This window comes from Phoenix dactylifera, chromosome 15 (genome assembly GCF_009389715.1).
Source record: "Phoenix dactylifera cultivar Barhee BC4 chromosome 15, palm_55x_up_171113_PBpolish2nd_filt_p, whole genome shotgun sequence".
In the NCBI taxonomy this organism is placed as follows: domain Eukaryota; kingdom Viridiplantae; phylum Streptophyta; class Magnoliopsida; order Arecales; family Arecaceae; genus Phoenix; species Phoenix dactylifera.
The window spans coordinates 2,295,003-2,315,711 of NC_052406.1; the positions used below are offsets into that span (position 1 = coordinate 2,295,003).

A 20,709-nucleotide genomic window follows, 5' to 3' on the forward strand; every position below is an offset into this window, starting at 1 on the left:
TAAACCTTCATGCACCTGTAGACAGAAGTTATCTACGTTTCTAAACACTAGACAACAGCCCCTTGATGTAGAGGATTGAAACTTAATTTACGAGATCAAGCAAAGCACACCAGAGATGGAGATGGACCGAGTTTTCCATGTAAATGCAGCATCTAGAGCATTAGATGCCTGAGAGTATGATCTTAAAGGTAATTGCCTTGCCAACTAAGATAGGCCTGAAATTGTCCTTCTCTGCGCCTTAATATGCGCAGGCACATGAGAACTAGAGAATAGATAGGCAGAGTGTCGGTGCTCGGGTAGAGTTTCAGAAAGACAATAAGCCAGCTTTTAGGTTAGGTTGTTAGATGAGAAAACAATCTTACTGAATTCGACTTGTAAGGAATGATCTACCTACCAGAAGAAATGAAACTGATAACATCTTTTACCAAAATGAAGAAGATTCCATTCTTGCTCATAGTGACAAGATTCAAGCCAGAGCCTGTAAAGATTATTTCCAAAATCTACTATGCCATTAGGAAAACTATAATCAGGAATAAAAAAGGTCTTTTCAAGGTATAAAATGGACATGGGAAGATAATTATGCTGGCTTTGGTATCATTGGCAAGTAGTAATCAGAAGAACCTAAACATTAATTAAGGAAACAGAAGATTCATGCAAACTACAAATGATATAAGATGGTATAGCTCAAACTAAGGTAATGAAACCTTTGGAGTTTGAGTTCAATATTAGATCCTGTTCAGAAAAATGACTCCACATTGTTGTCAACAGATGGGTGTGGATCAAGAGGAAAGGGCATAAGCTTAACATGGAGTCGTTAAAGCCAACATGTGGTGAAAGCTCTCATCTCATCTGAACGTAGCAGGAGCCTTTGAGGCCTGAAGCTCTAATGAAGCACCAACGTGGATAGCATGGAAACATCAAACATGAAGGAGATGTTGGCTCAAGTCAGCATGATGCAGTGTTGATCTGTTAGAACACTATTGTATAGCTAAAAAGGAGAAATCCCAATGGCTTTAAGAAGATGGCGAAGGATTTCAAGTATGTAATATCACAGAATTACTAATGCAGGTCTGGACAGGCATACATACAGAGAACATTTGGTATCAAGCGACGCATAGGCAGGATACAAAGCTAGTTTGGTAGATTAGGAATGGTTCGTGATTGCATCACAACACGATAGATCAGATGATATAGATCATATGTAATAGAAACCTGTTTGTTACAGGGGCTTGACAATGGGTGTTGAGGAAATCTCATGGATGATGCAACTGTAACCACCGGCAGAAACAACCAGAAGTGCTACATTTTAGGTCATAGAGACTCCATTAAAAAATGGTAGTGTACAATGTATTTTCCCGGAAAGATACAAGCACTATAACCAATTCATCATATCATAATGATATGTTATAAATTCTTCAAGCATGGCAAAGAATTAATGACTAATCCACATCATGGGTGAGAGCAAACATTTTCACAACATGAAACCATGGTTTTTTTAACTGTGATCACCTTGAAGAAACTCAAGAATGGACTCAGCCACGGACATGGGCTTCTCCACATGAGGAATATGACCACATTCCGGAATCCGATGTAAAACTGAATTCTGTAGTTCTTTTTGCAATCTCTGCATGTGCAAGTCAGAAAAACATGGATGCATCAACATAATGTCTTCAAATACATAAAAATCGTAAGTGGATGGCTCAACATCTCAACAAACTGATGCAGAACAGATGTAAAAACATATATCAGCAGTGCCCAACAGTAAAACTTCGCTGACAATCATTAACACGCCCAGAAATTTATGCCGAGTCATGATTAATAGTTCTAATTTAAATGCATGCCAGAGTTGAACAAAACCATGGATATTCATGCAGTGCTGCCAAAATCTGGACATGTTACTTTCATGGCTTATTATTTGTGACCGGAAAGTGTCTGCTGACACTAACAAAGAATTAAAAATAAATTTATATTTCTGTGTGATGGTGTCAGCTTGAGAAATGATTTTGAATTGAGACAACTCTGTGTCATGTTGTAACTTCGAGGAATAATTGCAAATCAATCTTTTAGATGACTCAAGTAGTAACACTACCAAGAGATGAACCTATTTGCCATACTGTAACAGCGTTTGCATTGGAGACTGACTGATTTTCAATTGCAAGCCCACTTCTTGGGGGTGGTGGGATGGAAGAGTAGCTGCAACTTCCAACTTTTAAAACCACCATTTCAAATTTTAAACCTTCACAGAAGCAAACCAGATACCAAGAATACAAAAAATTGAAGCTCAGCTAGATGAACATACCAGTGCATTTGTGCTGCTAATAATTTGATCATCCTCACCCCATATAATTAGACTCTTTTGTTTTATCTGTAAAAAGCAACAATCAATGGTCTGGAGAATATATAAAGATATAGATATACAGATGTGTGTTTATATATTTATATATAATGGCTGGACTTTTCTACCAACAAATATATTATTCTCTCAAGCAAATTTGCCATTATTGTGCATTGCACATACAGTTTCATCTTTCAATATATCAGACACCTATAGGCATTAACTAAGGCTTTAACTGAGTGCAATGCTGCAGAAACAAGAAGCCTGACCAGTCATTAGTGAGAATGACCAGGACTTGTACTAGTTCTCAACTTGACAGTGTTCAAATGAATCTGGCCTTAAATATCAATTTTCTTTTCCAACAGTTCAGTATGTGAAGAGTATATGATGATAGATAGTTCTCATCAAGAATGTAGTGATGATATTTCAAAACGATTGTATTCTGTACAATGATAAAGGTTGAAATACAAGATTTGACATAAGAAGAGAACCAAGTTTTGAACTTCAACCTCCCTCTTATCTTCGGTTAGTGATTTTGAACAAATATCAGACATGAAAATAAAGATAAGTTGGTTGCTTTTCATTAGCAAGTCTATGCACATCTTCAAAGGCATGCATATAGTTCTTACTGGAGAAGGCTTCTTTTTTCATGCAAATTTTTTTCATTAATAATAATGATTCTGTCTATTTTCCATTATTTTGCAGTTGTAACTTGTAAACATTGCAATTTTTGTGTATTCTTTTCATTGAATGATGCAACAATATGAACATTGGAAGTTCATCAAAAGCATAACCAAGCACCATAACTAACTCATGGAAGTTTGCTAAAAAATAACGAACTTCTCTTAATCTTCAAGAATGCCATAGGTTTAGTAGTTTCATGTGTCTCATTACAACCAGCAGAGCAGAAGGCAAACATCATTAATAGTTTTTCTTAATATACAAGTAGTAGCACCACTTGAAAGCTGGAACCTAGAAGGTGGTTGAAAATTTGTTGAAAAGTTCAGCATCAGATATTACTTAAATCAGCATACCTGTTTTATTTGACTACTGACGTTGTAGCCGCCACTAACCATAAAATCAACAGTTGTATCTTCCCACCAGGGTAATAAGCAGTGCAAGCGGCCCACCTGTAACTTAAAAAGTTAGTGTTCATGTTACATTTTGTATCATATACCTTACTAGACATGGATCAACGGTTCACAGATGCACTAGCACAATTTGCACAGCGTAGTCAACTATTAACTGAGACGGTGATTATGTTGAGACTTGAAAGAATGTACAGCCAAGATATGATTTTGCATTGCCTTTTTCCCGCAATAAAACTCTAATTTTTGGGAAAAAGAAATCTTACAATTCTGAAGCATTATACTTATTCTAGATTTTTTTACAACTGAAAAATTTTCAGCGATCCAAAAAAACTACCATAACTGGCTGGACCAGACACAGATTGGATATCTGTATTATCCGTATCTATATCCATAATTATTCAGCAGATATGAATGTGGATGTGAACATTAAATGAATACATTTGTATCCATATTTGTTCTAAAAGGACACAGAGACAAACCAGATATTGACCAATTATATTTTGAATCGGCACGCATATAAACCAGATATTATTTGAATACATATTGAATTTTTGAGTAAGTTCAATCATGGCAACTAAGATTAATCATAAAAGATGAAAACAATGAAAAATTTGTTATTTAATTATTTGGCTACAATTTCAGCAAGTACATACGTGAAAACATAAATGAGATTATAAAAATCTAAACAAGAAAATCATTTCAAAGAAGGAGAATAAGATATAGATTTTTTTTTTCTTTTTCAATACTGAATTATCTGGATATCCGAATCCAGATATAGGGAAAAAACAAAAAAACCTGAATCCATATCCGAATCTGGTCAAAAAAAATATCTCATGATATCTGAATCCGTATCCAAATCGGGTCGGATAAACCAATTTCTATGTCCAAATCTGACCCAGTCCAGATATGAATTTGGATTTGGTGGGGTTTTATCCAACCCACTTTCAGCCTATACCATAACCAATGCTATAAACATAAAAAATAAATCACTGTCATGCCTATTTGAAAGTAGTCATATGTATCTTTTAGTCATGGTTTCCAATTTGAAGGTCACATCCACCTTCATACCAAGCCTCACTTTCAGTTTTTCTACATTCTTCTGAGTTTTCGAGTATGTTACACAGGCATTGGTACACATGTAATCATTGGACATCGTAATTAGATGTTTGATGTCATATCTTAATAGAGGTAGTATTCATATACAAAATGGATGGCTGCAACACAAAACAATTCAGGCCGGCCAGAGAAATAGAGAGATAGTAGATGTAATAAACACCCTTGAGCTGAAGTTTTCTGCAATAGGCTCTCTTCCATTAATTCCTTCCCTTAGACTGGAGATTAGTCCCTTCTATGGAGCCATCTGCTTTAGTACTTCTTGATAAAGGTGGCTATTGAGATCAATATCAAGACTAATTGTTTTTCATGGTAAGAACCATCAGATATAATTGCATTGTTTTCTTGAAATGTAAAAGCTTATTGGAAGCTTGATTTCAAGTGGTGCTGTAACCAAACTAAACATTAAAAAAGCTTGACCTTTTTTTATGTTTTTATACTGTCACAAAGCATAAAAACATAAAACCTTCACAATGGGTAAGATGCAGATGCAAGCACTTATTTGCATGTGTGCATTCTACAAAAGCTAAATAACTGCAAAATGCTTACATTAGCCCAGTCGAGTGCCGAGCCAAATGAAACCTTATTAAAGGCCAATGTATTTGCATAAAACCTTAATGGAATGCTCTTTAACAAGAACACCTGCAAGGAAAAAAAGAAGGTCACTACATGTAATTTATCTGTAAGATTCCAAACTTTATTGGATGTTTTTTGAGAAAATTTTATTGAAACTTGACCCACAAGAACATAGAACTTGATTCAAAGTCATTAGGAACCAGATGATAGGAGATATGCAAATCAGCTAGCTTTAAACAGGACACATAAAACAAACAATATTTACTTGTTATTTTCATAACCTCGCAAAGCCATCAATTGAGCACCACAGATCTAAAATTACACATGTATCTACAGAAATACTGCCTACAACATCTCACCCCAGCATATGCTAGTGCTCTAGGTAACTTAGTCATAGTTCCTGTGCCTTCAGCATATACGCTTGCATCAATTAAAACTAGCTTAGAAACCTGTAAAAGATAAAGGAACAAAAAAAATTGAGGAAGTCACATAATGGCTAGAATGATAATTTTTCGATAACTGCTTGCTTAAAAAAAATTGAAGCAAGAAATTAAAAGATATATAACACAGTCGGCAAAAAAAAATGCAGATTTGCAATACAGAGGCTTCCGTTAAAACAACATTTTAGTGCAACCAGCAAACAGTCTACTACTTTTTTTTAAGAAAAAAAGGATGCTGCAAGTACAATGTAAGAATCTATACTTCTTCTGGATGGTTGGCTGCGAAGTCAATGGCAACAGCAGCACCAAGACTTGGTCCAACTAATACCATGGGCCTCTTAATATACAACCTCCAAAGCTACAGTACAAAATAGAGCTAAATCAGTATCTTCATCTTATGAAAGATGTCATTTACATAAAAAAGAAAAAAAGAAGCCGTGATGATAAATTAACATGTCAAGTCTGCTATATGTATGAAAAACCATGTCTGATCATTTTCCATGTCTCTGAATACTATTGAAAATCCAAAATATTTGTAGGTCATAACAGATAATGGAAGCAAGGTTTTCATCTCGGCTGAGATTTCGGTTTGTACCAACATTGGTCACCCCTTGAAACAACATATAGACAATCTTGGCCCTTATCATCTCGACCAATATAAAGTGATAAATTCCAACATACCAACCAATACAAGATAAACATTTTGGGGTAGTAATCTTCAAGCATCTTTTTTCTACTTCCTCAAATAAGTTTTTTTTTAAACTAATAAATTTTAAAATCAACGCCAAAAAATATTTGTTTATCTTGGATACCATATTGCCCAAGATTTTGACATCTGAGTCATATTATAACAAACATGATTTGGCTGATATAATCTGAGATCTCAGTTCATCTTGGTCTTAGTCATCCATCGAGATGAAAGATATCTCAGCTTTTAAAAACCTTGAATATGTAAATGAGTAATGGAGCAACTTCAAATGGAATAGGTGTCCCCGTTAAGTGCATCAATTTGCTCTATCTGTAATCATATTTTTCTTTCTTTTATAAAATATGTAGAGAACATCATTTCAATGGTGCCAGCATAGTATGCTGCTAATTCCAGTGTCACTTTACACATAGGAAAGCATGTGCCCTTCACAAAATTGCAAACTGCATAACTCAATTACCAGTAAATGGATAATGTTAATGTGTTTTTGGTATCTAAGCTCATATTGGGGCAGCAAACACAACAGATAACACAAGTTATATAAAATTTCAGTGCTATTTAGAAGAAGATAAATACCTGGAAGAGGTGTTCACGCTTGGCAGCCACATTGGATGGTGGAAGCATTTCTGACTCATGGTGAAAAAACATTATTGATGATTATAGATTAGGTAAAGGTGTGCATAAAAAGAAATAGCAAAAGGTAGGCCAAATACATAATTTTCCACCCATACATGTGTTATTGGCATGAGCTTATTATGATAATCAACTGAAAAACATACCTAAATCAGAGAAGCCCCACCCAAGAATGTCAACAGCCCAAGTCTCTAATCCAGCATCCTCAAGCAATGGTAATGTATATCTCCATTCTAAACAAGAACTGTTCATAAGATCACCACATGTTTACCATTCAATGATGAGGCATTAAAAGTATAAGTGCTTGAGTCCACTAATAACTATGGAAGTTCCATATAGTAGCTAATTTGACCACCAACAGTTCAACCCTCAGCAGGGCTAAGTCCCAATTCATTGGCTGGATGCTCTGAGCCAATTACTTAATTCAGTTAAACTTATAAAGTTGTTAATTTAAGTAATGCTTACATCAGATTATAAGAATCATCCTGCCTAAGCAAACCTTTGGACAATCCTTCAGAGAGAATATACATGATGTAAAAAAGCCAACTAATTTTCTCCTTATGAGGTTCAAAAGATTGCAAGTTTGTGTTTTAGTTTTGGCAGTTCCAGTCCAATTTTTGGAGTTTTAGTTACAAAAAAGGAATGTAGAAATTCAAAAGTAATAAAAAATGAGAGAAAAGTAAAAGAAGCCAAGAACTATCAGACACTGATTTGAAGTATTATGTGCTATGGAATATGGGGTTATTTACTAAACAATTTAAGTATGTATGGATGGAAAAAGTCAAATACAAGCTTTCTTGATAAATTGTACTAACTACATATCTAATTTATTATTTATTTACTGAATTTCAGTTGTTCAAAAATTGTTATATTCGACAACACTGAAGCTTTCAGTGCCTAGTGTATTAACATATTTTATTCATTATTTTGAGTGGTACTTAAAAACATCCTCGGTTTGGGCACTTGCTTCTCATAATTTTCAAGGTTATGTAGTCACTTAACTAAATGTATGCTGATTTAAAGTATTCCATATTAATTTATTAAAGAAACATGCTGTTATTGTTCTGAGGTGTTTTATATCCAGTTGTTTCATATGGAGTTTTTTGTTGTGTTGGGATTTTGATAGGGGATTCTCCTCCAGCCATGATCTATTAAGGAGCCAAACAGCACAAGCTAAGCCAAAGGCCTGTTCATGGTTTTGGGGTGGAACCCTGACCCAGATTTTTGGATTTTCCAAATATGAAGCGAGCTGGCCATTTTGATCAATTTTGCAGTTTCAGTCGGTTCCTAATGAAATTAACAAAACCTGAAAGAGGATAGAGGGATATTAAGCGAATTTACAAAATAAATCATAAAACTAAATAATAGAAAAATAGAAAATAAAAACTAAAAGAAGTGAATCTAAGAGAACTAAAGATTATACATGTTAATAAATTTAGTCCAAATATCTAATAATACAGAAAGAATATTATCATAATATATATTTTTACATCAGAACAAAAGAACAATAATGTATTTATTCTTTTGATTGGTTATAGCACTATGTTGCATTTCTGAATAAAATTGATGCTCTGAAATCTCATAAAATTTAAATACACCAGCTGTCATAGAGGGTGACTCCAATGCTGAAACATTTATGCAAATAGTTGGTAAAGTTAGGACATCCAATAATTGGGGAAACCATTGTGCTAGATATATCAATAGTCGACACATAGGCGACAAACTATTCAATCGACGTAACAACTTATGTGTCACATATTACACAATATCCACATGTTAACCTCTGTTTAATAGAACTGGAGCTCTTCAACTAAAACAAGTACATCTAAAGCAATATAATCAGCAGCATAAATTCTTCCCCGGCAAACTAAAAACTCTTACTTTAGCTGGTTTACCTGTCAAAACCATGGAGAAGGACAATTGGCTCCTTTCCCCTCCTTTGAGACGGCTTCACGCAGCTACTCATAATGGAGCTATTCGTGAAGCTGACCTGAAAGGCCACAACATGGGTTCTAGAAATAGCAAGTAAAAAATGTCTGCTAAAGAGAGCATATAAAGTTTCTTGGCATAACATTTCAGAAAAATTTATGCATTAATGCCTCACAAAATTTACATGATATAAGAGGAAACATATAGTATCAAAGAAGTACTTTGAGAAAATCTTATATCAAAAAGACACTTTGAGAAAATATTATGTATGGATGCATACCAAATTCGAGGAAATATACATAGGCATCAAAAAGTTGCAATTTTGATTAATTTTTCATCCAAAAAATCTAAATTAACCGAATTAAGTTAAAATCTTGCCAAGAAAAAAGAAATATGACCAGAATCTGGAGGCATTCGGTACTAAAAATCGCACCTTTACTGGCAACCTCTCGATCCTCTTGGCCAGTTCCCGGGCGGCAAGGTCTCTGATCCTCTCCACCTCCTTGGGGATGAACGAAGGGAACCCATTCCCCGAAACCCTAACCCTAGCCCTAGGCCCCAGAATCCAGCCGCTCGCCGCCTCGGTGGCGAGGACCGGCATCGTCCGGACCCACCGTTCAATTAAACGGATAGGGTGGAGAGAGCGAGCCCGCGAGAGTGGCGCGTAAAAGTGGGAGAACTGTTTATGTAAGCTAACGGCTCGCTCGCTGCGAGCAAATCGTGCGAGACAAGCATAGAAAATTTTATGCGAAAAAACTCCTGCTAACAGCGCTCGTACAAATTTTATTTGTTGCATCAAATAAGTTGCATTATGGTGCAACAGCTATCTACACACCATGGAGGTACTGCACTTGGCTACATTGCTACCTAAAATCTAAGATTTGGCAAGGGTGGTATATGCAATGATTCCTTAAGGGCTCGTTTGGTTCGCGGGAAGCATTTTCCCCTCTAAGAATATGATTCATGAGAAGAAGATTCATGAGAATATGCTTTTGACATGTTTGGTTTAACATGAGAAAGTGACAGATTTTTAAAGTGCTTATGTTTGGTTGACTATTTATTTTTCTGAAAAAATTATTTGTAATTTCTATTATACCCTTAGTAAAAGTTAGGTCTTTAATGCCTCTTTAATGCTGAAGGGCCTTTTTGGGAAAAAATAAAGATGGAGTGATTTCTACCGCCCATAGAAAAGTAACTTTCATATGTTTCTCGTGGGAAAGACTTTTTTATGAAATATGGGAATCATATTTCCATATGAATACAACTTTCTCATCTCTCTCCTTTGAAAACTCCAACCAAACAAGAGGTATTTTATTACTTTTCCGTTGACCACACTTTCCCCCCCTTCTTTTCCTGCGAAGCAAACGAGCCCTAAAAAAAAAAAAATCTAAAATTTGATTACGAAGAGCAATGATTCTTTATGTCCCATAGTTTAGGAGATGCTCGGAAAGGTTTAGTACTTATCATCACTATCCTCAAAGCATCTAATATTATGTTAGAGGGACTCTACGATTGTAAATAATTGGATTTCCATACCTCTCATCTCATTTTAGCAAGTCTCTCTATACTGATATTATTAGAGAAGCCAATAATGCAGCAGATTTTGATAGATCTAAGGGTGTTGATCTCTATGCTGAGATTTTAATATTCATCTTGTATGTTATATACTTTCTGGACTCCTGAAAAAAATATTATATAGTTATGTAAATCTCAAAGTTCTACCATGTATTGCAAGAAAGCCCTCGACAAAAACTTGGTTTTTACTTCGGACCTATGCATGCTGATCGAGGACATCTTGAGAACAAAATTGGTAGGGTTAGAGGAGTAAGAGCCAAAGGATGTTGTCGCGGAAAGAGAAAGGAGTACCATAGAAAGAAAAGAGATAGAAGGGGAAGGTGAGGAGGAGAATGGGGAGGGTAGGGAGATGAGGAGAGGAATGACAAAGGATTTTGAGTTAAGCTATCAATTAGGCCCAGATCAACCAAAAAATTACAAATATTAAACCCAAGCTCTGTCCATGAGTACTCAAATAAGTAAGGATCCATCCCATCTTAATATCTAGCATTGCAAATTGGTCTAGCTAGTTCGCAATTTGAAACATCTCAAATACAATCTTTATTTCAATTAGGCAAATCTACTTCTATGTGGATCAAGCTCGAACAAGCTTAGAATTTATTTTATTAATTAATCAAAATTTTGGGCTTAGATCGGGTCAAAAATAATTTGAGCACAATCATAGAAATACACATACAAACATATTAATCACAATACATACATATTAGAAACTAGCATGCATAATACACATGAAAAGAACAAAGATAAATGTAGCTATTTGTGGTAAATACTGAAGCTGCAAACCCTACAAGATTTGGAGGTTGCTCCTATAAAAGCCAGCTTCAAGACTTTTCCTATTACACACTATAGATAATCAAGAAAATTACAATTGAATAAATATATAAACATTATCAACAAGCCACTAGGCATAGATTTGATTGACTATCATCAATAAAATATAGTCAACAACACAAACGAATGATTAATCAAATAAAAAGTTGTTAATGAAAGTAAATATATTTTATTGATTCAAGAATGGTTAGGGCGAATTGATTTGATTTGGTCCGATTCAAGTTTGGCTCAAGATACTTGGTGACTGAAAAACAATTGAAATTCACATTATTGGGTCATACTATCTAAATACAAACTTAGTCCAAATAGCTTCGGTTTGAGTTGGACAAAATTAGAGTGTTAAATTCAGTCCATTGACATAGTGGTCCAATCTACATCTCAGTTATAGCCATCACATGATTCTTGATAAAATGTGAGACTCAGAGGCTGTAGATCGTTAATGATTGAAATAAAGCAGCATGGTGACTACAATGGTACATTGGCTTGCTAGATCACTACCAAAACCCTTTCCATGGTAGCCAAAACCTTTTCCTTGGAAGTTTGTATACCATTATGAGATCGATGAGAGGAGCGGTGTCACTTGCTAGTATACAACGTGAGATAGGAGGAATGGCGTCACTCGCCAAGTTAGCTCTCGTAGCATCTCCTCTCTCTAACACTTCTCCCAATTATTCTCTGAAATGGCAAATGGCGATCGATCCGATTATTCTCTTCCTCTTGGAACAGTTGGAAGCCATCATTTTTATGTTTCCTTGGAGTCAAGATTGATAAAAACTACTTTCCATCTCTAGATATAAAATAGTTAGAGAATGAAGGTAATTCTGTTTTCATATGAAATGGCGTATACTTATAGAGAAGTTAATAGTACTGTGAACTGAATAACAATTTATGTGATCATCATATGGAAACTATATTGTGGACTATTGACATCGATATTTTTTATAAATTTTAGAATATTTATTTTCCTGGACGTATTAATACTAGATTAATTTAATAATCTCGGTTAGTTGTAACCTGGATGTAAAATACGTAAATCGTTTCTTTGCATGTTGAGGTATGGTGGTGTACACGTGTCCCTTCCCAATTTGGTGGGAGCTTAGGGATGCTCTTTTAGAGGAGACGCTGCATGGTCTTGGAACAGATGGCGGACCCAGCAACCAGCCACATGTTCACCAATCCAAAGCTCCGGACCGTCCGATCATCCAAGTTCGCAAATCACGTCGACTCAGATCTTCTCCGCATGGTCGGGTGTGTGCGGCGCCCCGCAAAATCTCCTCTCCCGGTTGTCCCTTCCTTGCTTCCCACGTCGCAGCAACAGAGCACCGGTTGATTCCATCGAAATAAAAACAGAGCTGGTTGGAATTAGGGCTAGGGCAAGGGTTTGAATCGCCATGGATGCACCGCAGCAGCAGCAGCAGCAGCAGAGGAGGAGGCAATCATTGCCTCCATCTTCTGGAGCGGATCTCTGCAGCATTGTGATAAGGGTTATTTTCCTCGCTTTGATCCCGGTAAGAACGAGAATAAGAGAAGGAGATTATTAGGGTCTATTTCAGTTCAATCATTCCTCCGGGAATCGATTATATTGGATTTTTCAGTTAAAGTTGATTTCTTTTATACCAATTGCAAGGAGAGAAGAAAAAATATTCGATTTTTATTAGCTAATCTCTTTAAAATTTGAATTCAGTATATTGGAGACTCGTTTTAGTACCCAAAGCATTAGTTACCAATGGTCCAGTTGGTACCAATAAGAACATGTTGATCAAACTAATCTCCATAGAATGATACGGTTTTCTTGATATTGTTTTAAGGAATTGTTTTTGAGTTTATAAAGTGTCAAAACTTATAGATAAGCCATGTTGATCATATTGGTTGATATGTTGTCTCTGTTGTCATGCTCTTCAGGACTAGAATTTATGGATTTTCGTCGTAGGAGACTAATTATAGGGAAATAAAGATCCAAATGGATATCATGGATCCATCCACACCGCCTTCATGGGCAATGGGTTATGTTTTGGCTCTTTGGTTTGTAATTTGTATTTCAAAGATTGATGTGGTTCCTTCTATTGAACCTTGTCTGGTACCAATCTTTGTTCAAACACTTTCCCATTGTAGATAAGCTTCGGAGGTTTACTTCCACTTGCATGAGCTTAAGTTCCGTAACTTAAGATGTAGTTGCCTTTCTCATGGTGGGCCAAGCTATATCCAAAATTTGTTGAGGCAGATGTTTGGTTGAGTGTTGGTTGTACAACTTTCTTAAGTATAAGAGAATTTTGACTTGTGAAGTCATTTCCATTTAGTTAGGGTCAAAATTTCTAATTAAGGTTAGATTTATAGGGAGAGAGAAACATGGGCAACTTTTTAATTTCACCTTATGTGATTGAATATACGATTGCACTGATTAAATTGCCGTTCTTATGAGACTTAGAAGGACATTTAGCAACTTGTGTGTTATGTGTAAATCTCTCCCATCAACTCTATTTGCATTGTTAGTCCACTTATGTATACCCATATTTCACCATAGCTTTTGTCATGATGCTTCAATTTACAACTAGAAGGGGCTGTTTGGTTGACTAATTTTACCAAAACAAGCTTACAAAAAATGCAAGATGAATAATATTTACAAAAATATTGTTTGGTTGTTTCCATACAATGTTTTCTGCCAAAATTGACAGGTTATGAAACCTGAAAAATGAGTTTTATGAGAAGCAGTCTTTCCCCTGTTTTTCACAAAACCTTTTTTTTATGAAGAAGAATGTTTTATGATTATGTGGTTAAAAAAAAAATGAATAGGCAACCAAACATCCCAGGTTATATGTCAAAATCATGTGTATGATAACATACTTTCAGTTTTGATGAGGATTAGGTCGAACTCCAAGATCCGGATATCGAGGGCAGGCATTTTCTGGTTATCTTTAATCCCATCAATCACGGTTGGATGCAATGGTTCTAGGGCCTGGTGGATGTAGTCACCATGAAACTGGCGGGCATCCCACCGGCGGGCATAGTCAATGCAATCCTTGATCATGGAGGGCCAATAGTAACCCAATCTCCGGATTCTGTCTTGAAATTGAGGTCCTTGGCTGATGAGCACCAAAAATGCCGTTATGGGTCTCTTGAATAACCTTCTCTGCATCTTGGTTCGACAGACACCGCAGGAGCACTCCATCGTAGGATTTCCGATACAATGTTTTCGTTTGAGGATCATAATGGAACCTCGGAGCACGTCTTCGGATACTTACCTTTTCGTTCGGGTCATCTGGTAGTATCCCGTATTGGATAAAGGTCCCTTTTCAAATTGGAGTCAGCCTCTTACCCATTCCTTTGAGGTTGGTGGAAAGTGTGGGATCCGAATCACTTTCTTAGTCTGTTTATATTCTTCTTTGAATTTGATTAATATGATTCCCATTTTATGTACTTTTCTATTGTTCTTAACCATATTATAAGGAGTTGAGGGTGCCAACTGCTGCAGTTGGTAAAATCTTTAGGGATTGGTGCCATGGACCAAGATTTGAGTCCCACCATCACCCAGATCTCAGTTGGGATTTTTCCTATCCTTGTTCTCAAGTGAAACATAAAATGGGGAAAGTTTACCTGGAAGAAACAAGAGATGAAGCGACCAGCAGCCATCTTAATACCATATGTTTTGTTGTATAAGGCTATGATATAGGCCAACAATAATACTTAAGCGATGATTCATATCTAATTTGATATATCTGATTATTATGCGATAACTTTACAGATAATGCTTTCATTTTCAATCTCAACAAGAAGCTCCAGTTTTTCCATCTTGCATCAAGTTCCTGAAGGCCATGTTGGTGCATATTGGAGGGGTGGTGCTCTATTGAAAACTATCACTAATCCAGGTATGTCTATGATAATACAGTTCCATTTTTGTATTCATAGGCACTACAGTTTGCTTGAAATAGTCTCTCTTTTCCAGGTTTTCACTTGAAGTTGCCTTTGATAACCCAGTTTGAGCCCATACAAGTTACGCTTCAGACAGACCAGGTAATTGGCTTATACTCTGTTCAACCTGACTCCATGACCCCCTATCGGCCAACTATGGTCTGCATTTTGGCTTTGATGTTATATTTGTCTTCACGTGTCAAAGAAGAAAAGAAGAGTGGGGGGGGGGATACTTATTCTTGTTGACTGCACTTCTTAAATCTAATCCATATTAACAATGACCTGTATCATACCATTTAGTTATATTGAAACAAAACTCTAATTAAGGAATCAAGCTAATTCTTTTCTTATCAAGTGTACATCAAAACTCTATGCCTTTTGCCTCATTTTCTTTTTTAAAAAAAAAATGCAATCAGGTAAGAGATATTCCATGTGGTACGAAAGGTGGCGTTATGATCAGCTTTGATAAGATAGAGGTACACAAGCATGGTCCTTGCTCTTGATTTGTTGGTACCACTAATGAAGGAGATTTATCCTGTTTTACCTCAATGATGTGGTGTGGTTCTTGTTTCACTTATAATTGAAGTACCTTTCTGGCAGGTTGTCAATCGCCTTCGTAAAGAGTATGTGTATGAAACTCTGCTCAACTATGGCATAAATTATGATAAGACATGGATCTATGATAAGATTCATCATGAGATCAATCAGTTTTGCAGCGCTCATACTATGCAGCAAGTTTATATTGACATGTTTGATCAGGTTAGTGCATAAATCCTGAATTTGGGTTTGGAAAGTCATTGCCAATTTCTATCCCAAACCTTAAAGAAAAAGTATTGCCTGTCGACTGTTGTAGAGTTTGCAATTCTTTGGTTCCCTAACCATGATGACAATGTTTCAGATTGATGAAAAAATGAAAGAAGCCATTCAAAGTGACTGTACACATTATGCTCCAGGTATTGAAATTATCAGTGTTCGTGTTACAAAGCCAAATATCCCATTGAGCATTAAGCAGAATTTTGAACTCATGGAAGAGGAACACACTAAGGTATTTATCTTATGATCTCTGACATGGTCAGAACAAACTATCTGTAATATTGGTTACGAATCAATAAGGTCTTGGATGCCCTGGTATGCTGTAGGAAGAAAACATCCCGGGGCATCAAGCTTCAGAGTTTGGACGGGTTTTAGATGAGGGAAGGAGGTGAAATAAGAGTTTAGCTCAAAAGGTGAAATAAGCAATTTTTGAATTCTGTGATATTGCAAAACACCTTCCAGAGTGTTGTTGTATCCAATATAATGATGAGACTGGAGACTCCCACCAAAGTAAGTGTAGGGAATTGTGTTCAATTTTCAGTGTAAACGCATGTCTTCTGGCAATGCTATATTTAAATAGCCTGTCCAAGCACCCGAACATCCTTATAATATTTTTATAATGGAACAAATGCAATGTTACTCTCTCTCTCTCTCTCTCCCGCCCTCTCTCTTTCTTACAGCCAATTAAATGCCAAAGATTAGTGCAAGAACTAGCCATTGCAGAAAGCTGCATCTAGGCCAACATAGAACAGACAATGTCTCCAATAACATAAAATATAAACGTTTGATGATTCAAAAATGGTCAACCTTTTCCCCTTGATTTTGAAGTCTTTAATTTATACTTTACCAAATTCTGGCGGTACATCCTTCTCAGTGTTTAGTCCCATTATTTCTTAATCTTCAGGGTCAAACCCTTCTTCAGAGGAGCCAGACTTATGTAAAATTCTATGTTACTCTGTTGTATATAATGGGAGACCTAGAGTTTGGTGCTTACAACATCATGTAGATACTATATGAAGTTATGAACAGTTTGATGTGCTATACTTTTTGACACTTCGACATAGCACAAGAATGCTTGATTGTTTAATTGTTGATTTTTTTTTCCTATACTTATAGGCTTTAATCGCCATAGAGAAACAGAAGGTGGCAGAGAAGGAGGCTGAGACCCAGAAGAAGATAGCTTTGTCGGAAGCAGAAAAGAATGCTCAGGTCAGCAGGATTGTCATGGAGCAGAAGCTAATGAAAAGGGGAGCGTCAAGAGGCAGCAGGAGATTGAGAACGAAATGTACATTGCGCGTGAGAAGAGCCAAACAGACGCCAACTTTTATAGGTTGGTCCTATATTTACTTATTTCCTGACTAGAAGTATGATGCCGAACATTCTTATAGGGATGAATGAATTGTCTTCACACTTTCCAGAGTGATGAAGGAAGCAGAAGCCAACAGACTGAAACTCACACCTGAATATCTTGAGCTCAAATTCATTGAAGCCGTTGCCAATAATTCAAAGATCTTCTTTGGAGACAAAGTAATGAAATGCCGCTTTACATGTTTAATTTTTCCTCGTCACTGAGCAAAAATCTAAGCTAGGGAAATATTCTGATGCAGATACCTAACATGATAATGGATCAGAGACTGCTTGGTAACTATCTTAATGGTATTGCGAGAAACGAGCATGCACAGATGTAGTGACAACCAGTTGATTTATACTTGAGAAGAATATAAACCATGGTCAATTTGATCAGTTGGTTGAACTCTCAAAGTGATGGGCCATCTTTCAAACAATCTTGATCTAAGCTGTTGTGGTTAGACATCATTCACATCTTTTTCAGGACTTCATTCTTTCTATGCCTATGGTAGTTCAATGTGGCTAGGCAAAGGGCTTGAAGGGCTGCACATAGGTTTGATGAAACTAAGAAATAAGGTTATATGGACAATTTGATAGCTGTTTGATCTGCTTCATACTTCGGTTTTTGGATGTGGAATTCCTATGTTTGTCGGAGGAGAATGCTGCCACGGAGATGGTGCTGATTCCTATGCAGACTAGTGCACTGGTGAAGATATATGAGTGTAATGAACCATGCTTAGTTGTAATGTCATTTCTCTTGTTATGTCATAGAATAATCTGCAACCAGCAAATCTGGGTCCCTTCTAGCCGCTGGAGGCTGATGCCTTGGTTTTATTTGAAGGTAACAGGAGCAGTGCTTGTGTTTTAATGAGCCTGAGAACCTGTTCTTGAACAAGCTTAACTAACCAGTTGGTTAACCTTTGACATTAACCTGTGCTCAATTGCCTTCCTTTTCCTCAATTAACATTGTTAAGATGGAAAAACAGAGGAAAAAAATGATACCATTGGGCATAATTTTTATTTTTTTTAAAATTTTCAGAAATAGAAAATAATTTTTTATTTTTAAATTTTAAAAAATGAATATATTTCATATGGTCAACTATTTTTAGAAAATATTTATGATGGTTCTAAGGCGATGGTAATGGTGGTGAAAGGAGGCAATGGTGATGGTGGGGGTGTTAATGGCATAGTAGCATTAAGGTGGTAGCAGCGGTGACAATGATGGTTGGGATATTGATAATATGGTGTTGGTGGTAATGATGTGGCAGAGATGATGGTAGAAGTCGTGGTGGCAATGGTGGTGCAGTGGAGGTGGTGGGATGCGACAACAGTGGTGGAGGTAATGTGAGGGTGGCGCTGGCGATAGTGGAGATGACAATGATGGTGGTGGCGATAATAGTGGTGGCGGTGGAAACAGTAATGACGACAGTGGTGGTGATGGAGATGATGATGGCGATAATAGCAGTAATGGTGGTAACAGTAATTGTATTATAGGGCTATGGTGGTAACGGTGGTGTGAAGGTGGTGGGGTGGCAATAGTGGTGGGTGGAGGTGGCGACAATGGTGGCGCTTGCGATAGTGGAGAGGACAATGATGATAGTGGCAATGGTGGTGGTAGTGAAAACGGTGATGGCAACAGTGTTGGTAATGGTAGTGGTGGAGACAATGGTGATGGTAGTGGTGGAGACAATGATGATGGTAGGATCGACGGTGGCGTTAGCTATATTATGGAGAGGACAATGATGATAGTGGCAATGGTAGTGGTGGTAGTGAAAATAGTGATGGCAACAGTGTTCGTGATGGTAGTGGTGGAGACAATGGTGATGGTAGTGGTGGAGACAATGATGATGGTAGGATCGATGGTGGCGGCAACTATATTATGGGCACTGATATCGAGCTTCATTGATATGATTTCTCATCCGAAGCATGGCAACATCTTTCTTCGGAAACCTGCTATTGGACACCGATATCGGGCTTTCTTCTCATCCCAAGGAGAGGGCTTTGGAGTTTATCTCGATGAGGAAGACGACAACGACAAAGGCCCAGCGGAGGTTGTGGCCCTCAGGTAGGGAGGAGAGGTGGGCGATGAGGGAGTTGGAGAGCAGGGTTGGTGGGGAGGAGGGAGCGAGCTGTGAGGACCTTGAAGGAGTTCCACCAGCGGTCGGGCTGGTGAGACTAGAGGGAGGAGTGGAGGTCGGATTTGAGGGGCAAAAGGGTTGGGAATCGGGGCTTGGGGAGGGGAGGAAAAGGAGGAGGAGAAGGGTCTTGTGAAGGGGAAGGAGTGGGAGTCTTATCCACATCAGCCGTTGTTTGCATATTTGTTTTTTGGAATTTTTACATGTATACCCTCCAAAATATATAAAATTATATGAATATCTTCGTAAAATTGCTATTTACATGTATATCATCATAAAATACTTATTTTACATATATACCCATCTTTTTCTTTTTTTCTCTCTTTTTTATATACGTACCCATACCATATAATATCGTTAAAAAGTAAACTATTTAAATTTGAAATGACTAAAATACCCTTATAAGTAGACGCTCAAAAAGAAAACTTTATAAGGATACGCATACAAAGAGCAACTTTGCAAGAATATTCATGTAATTACGCATATTTAGAAAGGTATATAGTTAAAAAAATTTAATAAAAAATAATCAAAATTCAGTAAAGATAATTTATTTGTGATTAATAAAAAAAGATTAATATTATCATGTCACATGATCTCATGTTAATATCAACTCTTATAGAATGAATCATATTGCTTTTATGAAATTTTCGCCTAAAAAACAAACAACTTAAGATTTATAAAACACTAAAAAATATTTTACTAATCTAAGCATATATAATTATTGAAAATTGATATGCTTTAATCTTTTAAAAATAATGAAGAATATACAGATGTTATAAATTCAATAATGATAATTATATCAAAATTAAATGGAGAATAGTATTACCAAAATGGTTACCCAATATTTCAACTTGACCAAGTCATGATCTTAAAAATGAAAATTGACAATATGGCTCAATCTTTTTTTGACTTGTGGATCCAACTGAATCTTAATAGACTTAGCAAGTTCCAGTCGAGTTTTAATTTTTTTTTGAATATATTATCTTCTAAATATGAGAAATTACATGAATATTCTTGTAAAGTTGCTATTTGCGTGCATATACTTATAACTTTTTTTTTGCATATCTATCCCTACAGATATTTTAGTCATTTTCGTTTTAAGCCGTTTAGTTTTTAATGACGTTTGATGGTATGGATACATATGAAAAAAAAAAGAAGAATGATATATATACAAATAATAATTTTATGAGAATATTTATGTAAGTTTATATATTTAGGAGGGTATACATGCAAATTTTTTTTTTTTTTTCATCTTCAAGTTTGACGCGTCAAAGAAACT

At 36.3% G+C, this 20,709-nt stretch overlaps 2 protein-coding genes across 6 annotated transcripts; one reads left to right on the forward strand and one right to left on the reverse strand.

Annotated features, from left to right (window-relative positions):
• Positions 1–1,297: 1,297 nt before the first annotated feature.
• On the reverse strand, positions 1,298–9,495 carry LOC103708252 (uncharacterized hydrolase YugF). 5 transcript variants are annotated; one of them, XM_008793083.4, is made up of 10 exons: positions 9,257–9,494; positions 8,790–8,884; positions 7,041–7,138; positions 6,838–6,887; positions 5,818–5,913; positions 5,475–5,564; positions 5,089–5,181; positions 3,370–3,465; positions 2,300–2,365; positions 1,298–1,624 (listed from the first exon to the last, which is right to left on the reverse strand). In XM_008793083.4, exons 1-10 carry the CDS (start codon positions 9,422–9,424, stop codon positions 1,496–1,498), a joined length of 981 nt encoding a protein of 326 aa, XP_008791305.2. In that variant the 5' UTR covers positions 9,425–9,494; the 3' UTR covers positions 1,298–1,495. The 5 variants fall into 5 exon arrangements, with proteins under 5 accessions (XP_008791305.2, XP_026660889.2, XP_026660887.2 ...); XM_026805088.2 differs by having other exon boundaries at positions 8,790–8,906; positions 9,257–9,366; XM_026805086.2 differs by lacking the exon at positions 5,818–5,913 and having other exon boundaries at positions 9,257–9,495.
• A 3,060-nt stretch (positions 9,496–12,555) lies between these two features.
• On the forward strand, positions 12,556–18,221 carry LOC103708280 (erlin-2-B-like). The gene is given in 10 exon segments (XM_039134086.1): positions 12,556–12,737; positions 14,969–15,092; positions 15,170–15,237; positions 15,552–15,611; positions 15,736–15,894; positions 16,034–16,180; positions 17,065–17,185; positions 17,188–17,278; positions 17,367–17,475; positions 17,556–18,221. Coding segments are annotated over 10 exon segments (1,077 nt in total). The 5' UTR covers positions 12,556–12,620; the 3' UTR covers positions 17,637–18,221.
• The last annotated feature ends 2,488 nt before the right edge of the window (positions 18,222–20,709 follow it).